The 16,294-nt window shown below is 33.4% G+C and overlaps 1 protein-coding gene and 1 non-coding gene across 2 annotated transcripts; one reads left to right on the forward strand and one right to left on the reverse strand.

Moving 5' to 3' along the window:
* Nucleotides 1-732: 732 nt before the first annotated feature.
* LOC127122617 (uncharacterized) lies at nt 733-4,713 on the reverse strand. The gene is made up of 9 exons (XM_051052924.1): nt 4,295-4,713; nt 4,008-4,079; nt 3,420-3,644; nt 3,089-3,224; nt 2,657-2,819; nt 2,421-2,549; nt 2,116-2,310; nt 1,337-1,459; nt 733-1,048 (listed from the first exon to the last, which is right to left on the reverse strand). Exons 1-9 carry the CDS (start codon nt 4,470-4,472, stop codon nt 950-952), a joined length of 1,320 nt encoding a protein of 439 aa, XP_050908881.1. The 5' UTR covers nt 4,473-4,713; the 3' UTR covers nt 733-949.
* A 10,245-nt stretch (nt 4,714-14,958) lies between these two features.
* LOC127115940 (small nucleolar RNA R71) lies at nt 14,959-15,065 on the forward strand. The gene has a single exon (XR_007800937.1). It is a non-coding gene; the product is annotated as a small nucleolar RNA R71 (small nucleolar RNA).
* The last annotated feature ends 1,229 nt before the right edge of the window (nt 15,066-16,294 follow it).

Genomic DNA, 16,294 nt, shown 5'->3' on the forward strand with positions numbered 1-16,294 from the left:
TCTCCAAATCAAAAAAACTTACATGATCATTTGAAAACACTTGTTGAAGAAAAAAACTACTACAAAAACATATCAAAAACTTAATTTACCATGAACACATTGCAAAGATCTTCATGCTCGTTTCGTCGACAAGGATCGTCGGGTCGAATATGGCAAGATATGCCATTCATGGAACCAAAAAGTGGAAGTCTTTCACCAAAGAAGAATCAAGTCAAGGAAGAAAATGTGTCACAAGGTGGAAGCAACATTGTGGTGGGAACAAGAACTAATGAAAATAAAATTGCAGCAAATTCACCACCTTCATCAAGAAACAATCAAAATAAGGTACATAATAGAAGTTTTCTATCTTCCATTTGTGGAATGTGTATGAATTCTCCAACAAATAGAGATTGATTATGATTATCTCTATTACAAATTTAGGGTACATTTTGTCATTTCTCAGTTTATTTTTTATATCATGTAAATATGTCAGCCATATTTTTTATTTGGTGTGGTAAATATGTTGGTCATTGTTCCTTTTTTAATGAACAAGACTTTTATTTTTCATTATTTTAATTAATACATATTTTTCTATGATTTTATTGTTGTTGTTAAATTTTTTTTCCTTCAATAGTAATAAAGAAAATAATATGAAAACAAGTGGATAAATAAAATCTGAATCGTCTAATTTTAAAATTAAAGGTCGAGATTGACTACAATTAAATTTGCTAGTAATAAAATGAGATTATTGAGTAATTAAATATGTTTTTCCAATTTAATTATTTAATGTTGTCATCACTGTACATTCTACAACTTAATCAATGAATCAAGAAAATTCAAAGATACATACATACATGGCAGTTAGCCACAGAATCTCATCTCAAAATATTCTATGATTAACATTCTTATATATAATATAATATAATGATTATGATATTACATTAAGCTTAAGCTCTTTTATGTTTAAGCTTTAACTTGAAACACCAATCTGGTTGAAACTGCTGTGGTCAATTTTGTTCAACCGAATTGCACATAATAAATGCTCTGGCAAGTCTTCTGGCTTGTTTCCCTGTATCACAAAAGCCATAGAAAAAGTTATAAGTTGTTCTCAGAAACTATCCTAACCAGCTTATGAAAACAACTTATATAAGTTGTTTTCATAAGCTCTTCTTAATAGTCTTGTAAGTGCATATGTCAGTAGATAAACTCAAACTCAAATAATCTAATCGTGAACAGACCCTAAGTGCTTATCATATAAAAGTACTTATGTTTCAATTATTTCTATAATGGAAGAAAAAATATAGTTAAACTGTTTTTATATAAGTTGTTTCCATAATTAATGAGAAAATATAGTAACCTGAATTGTGAGACCAAAATCCAGGTTAGTAAGCTTCAGTCTTTCTATGAAGCCTTCAAATCCTTTTCTTGCAATATAGCTAAATCTGTGCACATCCAAATCTATCTCAAGATAGTTTTCTCCCTGTGAAATAAAAGAGATTCAGAATAAGAACCTTATTAAAAGCGTGTATGGTGTTCGACACCGACACAGATCACAGAATATATCAGAGTTCAAGTTTCATTACGAACTAAAGTTATGTGACAAAACAATAGCGGTTCTTTAAAATTCTGCTAAGCTATAGCCGCTATTTTACATTCAATTTTTGCACTTTTACCAATGTGGACGTGTCAAGAGTGTTTCGTGTCTGTGTCAGTGCATCATAGCATGTCATGACTTGTCCAACGACTTACGCAGCACCTTATGCAGCACCGACACCTCTGAAAAAAGGTGTGTCCGTGTTAGTGTCGGTATCTAAAACCGACACCGACACGTGTGATTATATTTAATTTATTTATTTTAAGTTATTACCGATGTCAACGTGTCAGTGTTGTGTTTGCGGTTTCCATGCTTCATAGCCAACGACGGTAACAAATGACATACCAGTGCACCAATCAAAAACGGGTGCGCCTAAATGCCACGATGTAAGCAACTTTGCATATGAAAATGCGTGAGTGGTAAACCGATATCTAAACGAGCTACTAAAAATGCTTTCAGCAACAAAAACTAAAAGTGAAGTTGATTTATAGATATGATTCTGACAATAATTCAATGAAACTAGTATATGTTATTGTATTTACCAAGTAAAACTCATGTTGAGGCCGTGAGAGAACAGGTTTTTCATTGTACGCATTCATCAGCTTCTTTTCAGTCGCGCTTAAATTAAGATTTTCCACATTCACCACTCTACCTAAAATTTTTAATCTATCTCTGAACGGTGCGATTGAATCCATAGGAAAGCCTTTAACTCTCTCGACTTCATCATTGATCATTTTCTGTCAAGAAACAAAACAACACACGCTTGTCAATGAATTGTCTACAGATTAATCATACAATCCTAGAAGCAACATCTACTGTAACACGCGGCATAATACTAACAACTTACAGTGATATTTTCTCGAAATTGGTCTGAAAGATCTTTAGAATATCTTTCAGATAATTTGAAGTACAAAATCACATTCATTCCTTCACCGTCGTTTTCACTTTGGAAGATTGTAGCAGGATATAACGGTATCTGCATCTCAAAGAACACAAATATGTGAAGATCTTTATGAACAAATTGAACATTGTGATGAAAATTCCAAGTTCATATCTAATATGAACAAGGAAATATGCAATTACCTGAATATTTACAATAAGAATTGAAGGGATGTCCCCGGGTATATTTATCGCAGGAATTTGTACAAATCGAGCAATGTGATCAATTTTTCGCGGAGACAAAAAGAGGTCAGCTCCAAGGGGATAGAAAGCGGCGCCGCTTGGAGCAAATTCTTTCTTCTTATCCCTGCAAACCACGCAACAAAAAATTAATGATAACGGCCTCTACACAAGTCTCATCCTAATAGTCAATGTCCTAAAAAACAGACCAGAGATCGAACCGTTAAGACCTCCAGATCACGGTTCAACCAAACTGCAATACAACAGAGATCGAACTAACCAGCGAACTGGCCAATTCAACCGGTTGAACCGGCCGGTCCATTTTTTTTATAAATATCGCTAACAGGTTCAATCACAGAAAGAAAGCTAAGTTCAAAGTAAGCATTTGGTGCATACCTCAAGTAATTTTTTCCTCTGACTCTGAAGGAACTTGGCTCAAGCGGTGACCAAGTACCTGGGAGTTGTTTCTCAATTGAACAAAACGGAATAGTCGAACCCGCTACTAGTTTTTGTTTGAACGCCTTAGGGGAAACTAAAACAAAAGATAAGTAAATAATCAGTAACAAGAAAAACCATTAAAAACTAGCAACAAGCATCTAAAATCTCAAAAACTCATCATACATAACCTTAATATGAAGAGCTTTTTCATCAATTTCAAAGTCATTCTAAATTGTAACTTCACTTGCATAAAACCGGAGCATAAATAAAGAGTTGAAAGATCACTCACGTAACGCCATGTCAGAAGACCCTTCCCTCCACTTGAACGACAGTTTGGAAAGTGACTTTCTTCGCGCACTCGATGTTTCGGGACTCATTGGCTTCTTTTTCTCAATAGAAGGGACATTAGACGAAGTAAGGCAAGGCAAACAATTATTTTGCAGAATCCCACAATGATCAGGAGTTAGTCTTCTTTCCTGTCCAATATCATCAGCATGACTCGCAGAAATTTCTCCTGTTAAAAACAAAGTTAACTCACCTCAAGAACTATCCGATTTCAACATACAAAAACCTATCGCTATTCATTTAACTAGAGTGCATATTTGGATCGGAAGTGAGTCCACCGAAAAATCACGGCTCGAAGCTACAAAGTGTAGCTTTTACCAAATTCGCAGTGGCCCATCGAGCCTCTGCATTTACCATATTTGACAATTCTTAACAACATCGACCACATAAAGGATCGTTTCGTGATACGAATTATACTATAAACTTATACCATACCATGAATCTAAAATAATTAAACCATAAAAATACCATATTAATCTACAATCATGCAAGTAATGAAACTAGATAAATTCACCATAAAAAAACTACATACCATCATAGACACTGTAAAATTCATCATCACATTCAGAATCCAAAGCTGAAATAGAATCAAACCAAGCAGCATCTGAAAAAACAGACAATCAGTTCACTTCAATGCCAATCAAACACACATCAATTTATTTATTTTTCCAAATCATAAACTTCACCTCAGAAAAAGCACCAGAACTCAATAAAAACTATATTTTTTTTAATAAACTACAACAATAGTAATAAAAAATCATTGGATTGGATTAGATCAAAGATGAACAGAAAAAAAAAGGAAAAAATTGAAGTAAGTACCTGAAGCACGATTAGAAGTTTGCAAACCAGAATTAGAGTGAGCAACATTATTTTCAATTTTATGAGAAGAAACCCTTTTTCTAAGAATCCTTCTTCTTTTTCTACGATGATTATGATTATTCATCTTCTTCGTTTTAAGATCACCAGAGACTTTAGGTTTAGACGCACAAGCCCCCATTTTTTCCAATTCAAATTTTCTCAGAAACCCACTTCGCAATTCTTGTTATTTCAACAAAAATCGAAGCTTTTTCCAAAAGGGTATTCGAAAAATCAAAGGGTTTTGGTTTTGGTTTTGGTTATCTTCACCAGCATCGTTCTTGGGCTGGTGAAAGGTCATTCATTATAATGATGAAATAAATATCAACGAAATTGGGTTCTTTTAAGGATTTGATCTAACGGTTGAGATTGTGACACGTCTGGAGGAATGATGAGATCTATGATAAAAGATCATTAACTTTACTCTCTCTTTCTTTACTTGTAAAAGTAGTGGTGTTTAAATTTTGGTCTTAACCAAACATGTTTATTTTTCATTTCATTTATGAGGTTATTAATATTATTGTTATTATAGGTTGATTTTCTTTTTCATAAAAATATACATTATCTTAGTTTGTAAGAAAACTACTTATTATATACTTACTCCTATTTCATTCTAGTACTATTATAAATAAAAATAATTAATTTTATATTAATTAAGAAAATGATTAATTGTAACTTTTTTTAATTTCATCTAAAATATAAATTAAATTTACTAAAATATTTTTTGTTGATATTTATGAATCAATAATTGCATTAAATATTTTAAAATTAAATAAAAATTCTTAATTAAATGATAACATTAAATAATTTAAAATTTTATTTATAATAATAATCAAGATTTGAGATAATGTTTTATGTTTAATTGATATATCCGAAAAAATATAAAAATTACACCATTAAATTTTTACAAGTGTTCGACTTTTACTTTCATTGCATCTAAAATTTATTTATGAATGAATGACTTTTCCACTAATAATGTGCACAATAATTAATTTCATTTTTTATTCGTTTGAAAGAAGTATATTTCAAATTTTATGTAGACATATTAAAGTATATTTGTTGAAATTGTATATTATACTTTACAATATTAATAAAATAATATTTTTTTATTATATTATTTATTACTATATTTATTTTCAATTATCTTTTTTATTAGAAAGTCATACTTTAATATATAATTTATGATTGGTAATTATATTTTTTTAATTTATATGAAATTAAAAAACAATATATAATTTGGCACAAATGACTTATAAATAGCTTAATATCTATGTAAAAAAATTACTCATAGTATATATATTATTTATATTAAAATATGTTTTTGTTTTGAATATTTATACGTCTTTTAATATTGTTTTCTATAAAAAAAAATCCAATTCAATCAGTTTACTTGTTTTGACATACTTTTTATGGATTGATTAATAATTTTTATGCATATATAATTAAATAAACATATACTTGTTTTTTTATGGATTGATTAATAATTTTTATGCATATATAATTAAATAAACATATACTTGTTTTTGAATAAGTCGTACTTAATATTTTGATAGATTAATATTTATTGTGTTTAAATTATTCTTTTTATTTTTTAAGAGTCTTTTTATTAAAATATAATATTCATATTTTTTTAAAAAAATTAAAATTTTCTCTCTTTTAATCGCGTTCTCTTAAGAATTAAGATGTCTTGTAATAACTCTGTTTTATCTAAGAAAAGGTAAATCAAAGGGGAAAAATACGCCTTCCAGAGTGTGATTTTTAGTCGCCCACCGATCATAATATGCGTCCATTAGACCTCTATGTGTTCAAAAATTCAAATCCAATAAACCTCTATAAATATTCCAACTACAAGATTGAGATGAGACATTCAATTGCCACACAGATTGGTGAGCTTCTCACCTTACGCGTGAGCTTGCTCTAATACTAACAACAACAACCCTAAAACCGTCAGACAACCTTACACAATTAAGGGTTGATTCTCATTGTACTTTTTAGCAAGTTCGACTAATGCCCATCCTAGGCTCCGATAAAACCAACTTGGGTTATACTTATTATCACCAGTAATTTTTGCCACCTTTTCCATAAGGATTGTGAAGCGAAGCTCGAATATCGATGTCAACACCATTACATGAGGTTTTTCTAATGGTGGAAAATTTAGTTCTTCCTTCCTGAAGTATACTAGGAAGATTTTGACAATGAATGTTATACACACCGGTCCTGAAATAGGCTTAGAGAAGGAACCAAAGTATGAAATTACCTTTTCCAACAAAGACGACATTGACATCCTCCATCACAACAATGATTTCATGGTCATCAAGGTGCAATATGATAATTGGCATGTAAAGTGAGTGTCAATTGACCCTGGAAGCTTAATTGATGTCTTGTTCTAGAGCGCTTTTTGGAGGCTTCGACTTGACCCAGATGACATTCGAGCTTTCCAAGGCTCTTTAGTTGGTGTTTCAGACGAAAAAATGTAGGTCAAAGGCCACATAACACTTGAGATGAGGTTCCGTTTGGAGGAAAGTGCAAAGACAATCAAGGTGCAATATCTTGTAGTAGATGTTTCATCGTCATTCAACGTCATCTTGGGACGACCCATCCTAAGATTATTGTGAAATCTCTTGCATTCTCCATTTGAGCATGAAATACTTGCTTCTCATTGAGAGTTGGGGTGGTCCAAGGGAACCAGGAGATCACTCAGGATTATTATTAGAACATTATAGAAATGATAAGGGAGCAGATCACCACAGATCTCTGCCCCGTAGCCAAGCATGCATGAAATGCTGTAAATTGAGATTCCATATTGGAGGCATAGAACAAAAGGTTCACTCCTAAAGAGGACCTAAAGGAGGTCCGGATTGGATATTTGGATTATCGAGTCACCAAGCTAGGAACCCCCATGTCTGATGTTAAGGAGACTGAGGAGTTGGTTTCCCTATTGAAGAGGAATGTATATTTATTCGCTTGGACTCCCTTCGATATGCCAGGGATAGATACCATATTGGTTTGTCACCGCCTCGCCATTGATTCCACGATAAAGTCAGTATCTTAGAGAAAGTTTTGGTGGGGAAGGAGAAAAGGGCAACCATTGATGAATAGTTCATAAGCTAAGAAGTGTTGGCTTTATAACAGAGGTTAAGTATCCACAATTGCTTGCTAACATAGTCTTGGTTCAGAAGTCATCAAAAAATTGGTGCATGTGCCTCAACTTCACTAAACTAAACATCGTCTTCCCTAAACACCTATATCCACTACCCAATATTGATCGACTGGTTGATGGGTCCTTAGGCTACAAATTTATGAGTTTTATGGATGCATATTTCAACTAGAATCAAATTAAAATGGATCATGTAGACGCGTCCAAAACGTCATGTAGTTTCATGTCCCTAATACATTCAGGGGCAGTACCCTAATACAATTATTTTATTGCTTGTGTTACCACTTTCATTTTAATTTACTTTCGATTATTGAGTCTCCTTCATGATTGCACCTCTCTGGATCATGTTTTTGAAATTGTTCATTTTCAGCATGCATAAACTATTGGTTATGTTTGAATTTGATCATGATGCTTTTAATAAATTGCATATGTCAGTGGAATAAGAACCATATATGAAATCAATTATAGTTGGGTGGAAAGAAAAATCTCAAAGTCTTTTGAAAAACTTGAAAACTTGGGATTTTAGGTGTTTGATTCGAATCTAGCACAAATCTTGATTTGAATCATTTTGGACATAGGAAAACCATAAAATTTCAAAACAATTTGATTCGAATCACATTTTACACGTGATCCGAATCATCAAACTCTAGGTCACCTCTACCACAATTAATTCAAATCAAACTTTACACCTAATTTAAATTATCAAAATCTTCCATATTTTTCAGTTAGCTCAGTCTGTTTGATTCGAAACAAATTTAACACATGATTCGAATCACGAGGTCTTTGATTCAAATCACACTTTCCTCTTGATTTGAAACAACTGAAAAATGGGTCAAAACTTTGTTTTTCTTTTATTCCACTTCACTCGTTTATTTGATTCAAATCATAAAATGCTATTTATTCGAATCTAATTGACTTTTTCAACCATTTTCTGTGTTTAATCTCAATCATGTATAAAACCTTTTGTCATTATTTCTCAAGCAACAAATCAACACATTAACATTAATTTTGTGTGATTCAACGAGAAAAATCAATAACCTATGTTTTTGAAAGTTCAAGTTCTTGCAACAAAATTCTTACATCTTCAACTTCAATTTGATTCACATCTTGATAACGATATATTTGAAATAATTGAAAGAGGTACGTTCTTGAAACTAATTGTTATTGAAGATTTGGTTGAGATTTTCAAGAAGTTTTGCAATATTTAGGTGATTGACAACGGTGTTGAGAAATTCCATTAAAAAGAATTAGGTTCTTATCTCCAAATTTCCTTAGTAGTTACTGTGTGGAAGGCTACAAATATGGCAAAGTTCTTCTCAAATCTTCAGATAATTCATTGCTCAAGGAATCTGTAGGATCAAGAGGTTGATTCCTACACACGGAGGCTTGGAGAAGATTGGTGATATTGGAAGATTCAATAAGTGTTAATCGATTAAAAGTTACGTAGAAGAGTTTGGCATTACAATGTATACAAGTCAAGATCCAGATAGGAGATTTTATTATTCTCAACATTATTATGGATCGGTGATTGTATGAAATCTTACAAATATTTGTCAAATAAAAAGGAACAATGTAGGTTCCAATGGGAAACCATTGAAGAGTGTGCGTAGGCAAAGCGAGAACGAACACTGAAGCACTATACATCTCGGTGCCATCTCTCTCTCTCTCTCTCTCTCTCTCTCTCTCTCTCTCTTGCATTTAATTTTAGTTAATTTTGCATGCTTAGGTATTTCAATTATAGTGTAGTCTATCGTTTATTCAATTGGTAATGATTTATTACGTAAGATTTGGTTTTGTTAGAATTTGATATCTTATCAAGCTAAGTTGATGATTAAAATTCTAAGAAACATTTGAGGTTAGAATTCACTATATTGAATCGTTGTATAAACACACCTCATGGATTATACAACCGAATTAATTGAATACCTTGTGTATCATCATATTCATCTTTGGTGCTTGTGAATCGATTTAATGTTAACGTGATCAAGTTTCAAAAAATATAATTTTCATATTTTCACATTAAACCTTCCGCTCGCATCTTTTGAAAACTCACTGATAACTTTTTTGAAAAAGCGATTGTTCTTTTTTACAAGGGCCTATTTGAAGGTGAGAATAATACACAAGAAATTAGGGATTGAATTGTGTATGCTAAAAATTGATTTCACTTATGAATCAATACGTTTAGATTCTGAACAATGTTCAGACTCTAATATAAAGTAAACACAGCAGCGAAAATATAAATTTTAGAAGTAAATGCAAGCAACACGCAAAAATTATCCTGGTTCCTCTCCTCAACTGAGAGTAGTTCAGTCCTTTTTTCTCAACGAGAGCTTTCCATTATAACCAAAGTGATTAAAGATGCTTAAGCAACTACTCAAGACTTCCTTCTCAAACACCCTTGAATGAGACTTTCTTGCTTAAGCCCCTGCTCAAGACTTCCTTCTTAAACCATATGGTTCAAGACTTCCTTGCTCAATCTACCTAGATGGGACTTCCTACTTAAACCCTCTGGTTCAACACTTACTTGCTCAAGCACGCGTGTGAGAGACTTCTTCTACTTTAAACAAATTATTTAGTAGATAAGATAACTACTATACTTTTATACATTATCAGAAGTAGACAATTGTGCAACAATCACAAAGGTTTTCAACTTTTCTAAGATTTATAAGATAAATCTAACATAAGAAATCTTAAGATCTTATGCTATATTAGTTACAAGAACAACTCAAAGTTATGCTAAGATCTTTCTATATGTTGTCAAGTTGTAACCTTCCTTTAAATCTCCAGCTTCCTTTTATAGAGATAGAAAAAGAGTCGTTAGAGGTATGAACAACAACAAACTTAGTGAAGAGGTATTCCAAGAGAGATGTTGGAGAGTTGCTTCTGGTTTAAAGCTTTCAGCGTACTAGGTATCTACCAAAAGGTAGAACGGTCTGAAGACGTCACATCCATTTTTCATGAGCCTTGGAAAGCTAAAACCCTATTTGACTTTGTCCGTAAATCTGGGGCTTTGATTAGACAAGACTTCTTCAAATCAATGTACAAAGTAACTGCTCTCCACACCTTCAGAGTCTGAGTTGTCATCAGAAGTTGGGTCATGAGGCCATAGTCCGATGCCTTCCGAGACAATGAACTAAGTCAGATTTTGATCAATTAGAATCAGACTTTAAATTACTTTTTCATATATGCTAACAATCAGGATTAGTTATATTCTTGTGATCATGCACACTTAAACAAAGTGTTAGCAAACCCTTTTGTTCTTTAAATACTTTGTTATCATCAAATCCTTTTAAGGGGATGAACAAATCTTATTATAACAATCTCCCCCTTTTTTATGATGACAAACAAATATATTTAAGAATAATGGCTGATGATTTAATTTACATAGTCTAACATCAGAGGCTGAGGTTTGTAAGCTCCGCATAAGTTAGACAGTCCTATAATGTAAGATTTGTAAGCTCCCCCTAAGTCTGATAGTCCATTAAAATGAGGTTTGTAAGCTCTTCTTAACTCCTTATCTATGTTAATTTAATTCTATCATTTCAATCAACAAAGTCTAATATCAGGGTCTGAGGTTTGTAAGCTCCCCATGAGTTTGACAAATCTTAAATTAAGGTTTATAAGCTCTTCCTTTAGTTTTGATAGTTCATTAATGTAAGGTTTGTAAGCTTTCCCTTAAATCCTTGTCTTTGTTAAATCAAAACTAGTCATTTAACTTCGGTGATATTAAATTCATTTAGAAGAAATTAATATCAAAATAATATTGAGTGAATAGGGTTCAAGATTATTAAAAGCATTAAAAAATATTTTTAACCTTCTTAAATATTCCCATAATTTTCTCCCCATTTTATCATCAATAAAAAGTGAACATGTCAGCATAGAAGAGGACAAAATATGTTTACCAACACAAAAGAATATACGGGAAAGATTAAATCTGGTAAAAACATAACATGAGCAACCTTTACACTTCCCAATACTTAGAAACGGCTAAAATGATTAAAGTGTTTTCTGTGTTTCTCAAAATGTCATGCGACATTCAAGAGTATCAATCATCAAAAGTTAACATTGCAAGAATTAAAGGCTTGGAAGTTTTACTTTCCCATTTGCAATGTTCAAGGCACGCATCTTTCTTATAAAAGCATCCCATCAAAACCATATTTCTGATCTTTTCATCCACTTCTACTTTTCTTCAAGCATAATGGGTTCTCCAAGAAAGACATCGACAATCATCATGCCTCTTGAAGTTGCAGCATCTCAAACGCAGCAATCGGTGGAAGAAACACAACCAATTGGGCCAGTTATCACACGGAAGAATTACGAGTGAGGAGACACAAGAAGAACAAGAAGGAACGGAAGAAAAGAAACGTGCCACAAAGGATTGATCGCGACTGACGTGTCTGTCGGATAATAACTGCAAGTATACAATTTATCGGGTAGTTTTAAAAGATTGTCGAACCCACACAAACTAATAATCAAACTAATGTTATCTTTAGTTGCAATTGCAAAGCTAAGGCTAAAGTTTAAAAGGATATGAACGGAAATATAAACGCTAATAGCTAGAGGTTTAAAAATGATGATAAAACAAGCCCGAAATATGGATTCTGTGTTCCTAAGGGATTAGGTAGAATTCAGGTACTAATTACGATTTTAGTGCATTTTATAGAAAATATTGATTTAAAGACTTCGTCTCACACTCTCACGCTATTGACTAAAACCACACCTCCTAACCAGAGGATTTTGCTCTCGCTCGCTCGTTTCAATTAGAAAGCATATTTTGAAAACCAATGAGATCATAAATGATGCCTAAAACGCTCTCGCTGTTTTTAGGATCGATACCTAGTTTCCACTATCTGGTTCCTTTCTCACACTCTCGCGCTATCGGCTAGAACCTTAGTTTGTTCTTCACTCTCATGTCAAACAAATGAAACATACAATTGGAAACTAAAACCATAATTAAATTTAATCATAATTTCACGCTTATTATTTCTATTGATTCCTGTCGGTAACGACGATCCTCATACGCCAGACTAAGACAAAATTAGCAAGACATAATTTTAGTTAAAAATAACATGATCGCAACAACTAAACTTAAAACCAACATACCATATAATATCCTAACGGAGATAACAAGCATAAATAATAAAACGGTAAAAACCTGAAATTAAAGAAACTGAGACTTTGAATTGAAACGAAAATTTCGGCAGGCTTGTTCTTGATCCAAGAGTACAATGAAAATTGAAAGAAAACAAGTGCGACAATCCCTTGATGTGAGTTATTGTCACTTTTACAGGTGAATTTATGCATAAGATTACGAAGCAATTTCAACAGAGCTTCCGCATAACTTGGATGCCATGAAACACCTCTAATAGTCATATTTATAGAGGTTTGCATCCTTGTAACATCTCTTGATCGTGCAAGCAAAGTGGAGGGAAAATAGGTTGGAGAAAATTGCACAAAACCGCCCACTTTCGCAGAACTGCTTTTGCATGATAATGGCGAACGCCATTGCCTTGATCATTAGATGATGTGGCAGGAAGGCCAATGGCGAATGCCATATACACATGGCGAACGTCATTTGGGCGGAATAGGCAGAATCTTGCTCTTTTGCTGCTCTTTCGCTCCTTTTCTGATTTGTTTCCGAATCCGCACCAAAACTCGCTAACAACTGCAAAACGAATAAAAATGAACTAAAAGGTGATAAAGCATATTGAAATAAATATGAATAACATGCGATAGAATCCTAAAAACATGATACAATTTCTCGTTATCAAACTCCCCCACACTTAGACTGTTTCTTGTCCTTAAGCAATCACCCAACGCAAATGAAAAACAATCAAGTACAGCGCCTGAGACATAGGCACGACAAAACTCTTAAAAGTAAGACGCTGCTAGGCTAGTGTTAAATAGATAGGTACTAGATATAAATAATAAGGATACCGTAATGACACATATTCGCATTACACGGACAAAAACTCCCTCCTATGCAAACAAATCCGAATCATGCCATTATAACTCGACCTACACTCTTTGTTCTTTTTCACCTCTTTTTCATTCTAGCGCAATCACATTAAGTCTGTTATCCGTACACATTTATGGTAGGCTAACCTATTAGTGATTATGGTCTCGTTTTCATATTTTTTTATTTTTCGCACTTACATATCAAATTTGCTTAAGCATGAACTACATTTTTAATAGTTTGTACCGTTGTGTTAAATGATCGGGTGAGGATCACCTAACTTAGAAGGGACATATCTTATCACAATTTTTCCCCGCTTTTAGCCTGAGACCATACATTTATTTGTATCGGCTTACTTACTCAATTTGTGCTTAAGATGGTGCTGACTGCTTAAATAAACTACTTAAGAGGCTACTTCAAAAGCTTAGAATTTAAGATCTTGGCATAATGGTTATTCAAATCGATGTCTCATACTTGGGGAGTTTAGGGTGTTAGGACAATACCGATATTATTGAAACTTTCTTGAGTCTATTTAATAAAGCCTAAGAATGAGAAACAACCTATACTCTCGAGGTGTCATGCCATTGAACCATAACACATTTTTTTATTAGGGGTTAAATCTAAGGGAATTTTATCAACAAGAGAAAAGAATACCATGTAATATGACTCAACATCACATGTATGACTCGGTCAAACACAAACAGCAAAGAAAAGCAACTTAAACTAAAATAAACTAAGAAACTAACTAGAAAAACAGTAAAAATATAAATAAAGTAAAATAAAACGGGAAAGCTCCTCCCCCATACTTGAACCAAACATTGTCCCCAATGTTTCAGTGCAAGGCAGAAAAAGGAGTAGATAAAATCTGGTAGACAACTTAGTGATTTTGATTTTCGAAATCCTTGTTTTGTTGAGCTTGAGCATTCATAAAGTTTTCCATCATGATCTCTAGATTTGACTTTCTAGGTGCTTGTGGAGCAACAAGGGCTCCTTTCTGATAACCAGGTGGAATAACAAGTGTTGGGTTTAGAGGAAATAAAGCATTGTTATTTTTATAAGAAAAGTTCAGATGATTTTTCCAGCCAGGATTGTAAGTGTTGGAATATGGGTTTCCTTGAGCGTAATTTACTTGGTCGGTAGGAATACCAGCCAATAATTGACAATCAACATTAGTGTGCCATGGGGTTCCACATAATTCACATTTTGGAGTTACAGCAACTACGGTAACTGTTGGTGTTATGGCTAAGATTTCGATCTTTTGAGTAAGTGCATCCACTTTATCATTGACGCGGTCTATGCCGTTGACTTCGTACATTTTGCCTTTCGGAGTTGGTTTTTCTATAACAGCACGTTCACCTTCCCATTGGAAATGATTTTGGGCCATGTTCTCGATGAGTTCATAGGCTTCATCATATGGTTTGTCCATTAAAGCACCACCAACTGCAGTGCTCAAATTCATTTTAGTGTTATACAAAAAGACCATTGTAGAAAGTAAGGATAATCAGCCATTGCTCAAGGCCATGGTGTGGAAAAAGTCTCATCATGTCCTTGTATCTTTCCCAAGCGTCAAAAAGAGATTCGTTATCTTTTTGCTTAAATCCGTTGATTTGAGCTCTTAGCATAAAAGTCTTGCTTGGTGGGAGATATCGGGCTAAGAAGAATTTCTTCAACTCATCCCATGTGGTTACAGAGTTTGAAGGTAGAGACTGGAGCCAAGTTCTAGCCCTATCTCTTAAGGAAAAAAGGAAAAGGTGTAGTCTAATCGCTTCGGGACTGACACCATTTGCTTTCACTGTGTCTGTGTACTGCACAAACACTGACAAATGTAAGTTTGGATCATCTGTAGGACTACCTGAAAATTGTTTTCGTTGAACGACTGATAACAACAAAGGTTTCCACTCGAAATCGTTTCGGTTGATGGCAGAAGCATCAATGTTGTTGTGTGGTTCCTTATGTGAAGGAACAACATAATACTTAAGAGGATGGTTTTTTGGTCCTTCATCCAATACTGGTTTAGATTCTGATTTTTGTTTTGGAAAAGGAAGACCGTACTTAATTCGGAAATTATGAACTCGGCATTGTAAATTAATAAAACGCTCGACTTCGTCAACTGGTTGTTCTAGCTCTTCACTTTTTAAGCGAGTGCTTGACATATAATTGACGATTAAAAGGGTAAATAAAAGTTTCCTTAGTCTATACTGGACAACAACGAAATCACAATATTGACTAAATTAGTCCCCGACAACATCGCCAAAAACTTGACCGCGACAGACGTGTCTGTCGGATAATTACTGCAAGTATACAGTTTATCGGGTAGTTTTAAAATATTGTTAAACACACAAAGACTAATAATCAAACTAATGTCATATATTTTTGCAATTGCAAAGCTAAGTCTAAATTTTAAAAGGATATGAACGAAAATATAAACGCTAATAGCTAGAGGTTTGAAAATGATGATAAAACGAGCCCAGGATATGTATTCCGTGTTCCTAAGGGATTAGGTAGAATTCGGGTACTAATTACGATTTTAGTGTGTTCTGTAGAAAATATTGATTTAAAGACTCTGTCTCACACTCTCGCGCTATTGAATAAAACCACACCTCATAACCACATGATTCTTCTCTTGCTCACCCGTTTCAATTAGAAAGCATATTTTGAAAACCAATAAGATCCTAAACGATGACTAAAGCGCTCTCGCTATTTTTAAGATCGATGCCTAGTTTCCATTATCTGGTTCCTTCCTTGCACTCTCGCGCTATCGGCTAGAACCTTAGGTTGTTCTTCACTTCGTGTCAAAACAATGAAACATACAATTGGAAACTAAAACCAAAAAAAAATTTAATCACAATTT

Source organism: Lathyrus oleraceus, chromosome 1 (assembly GCF_024323335.1).
Source record: "Lathyrus oleraceus cultivar Zhongwan6 chromosome 1, CAAS_Psat_ZW6_1.0, whole genome shotgun sequence".
Taxonomy (NCBI): domain Eukaryota; kingdom Viridiplantae; phylum Streptophyta; class Magnoliopsida; order Fabales; family Fabaceae; genus Lathyrus; species Lathyrus oleraceus.

Bases quoted from the DNA above. Each gene is read 5' to 3' on its own strand.
- LOC127122617 (XM_051052924.1), bottom strand. From the start codon at position 4,472: ATGGGGGCTTGTGCGTCTAAACCTAAAGTCTCTGGTGATCTTAAAACG. The intron at 3,225-3,419 runs GTGAGTGATCTT...CTTTTGTTTTAG, and splicing joins GTCTTCTGACATGGCGTTAC to TTTCCCCTAAGGCGTTCAAA. The intron at 1,460-2,115 runs GTAAATACAATA...TTTATTTCACAG, and splicing joins CTCAACATGAGTTTTACTTG to GGAGAAAACTATCTTGAGAT.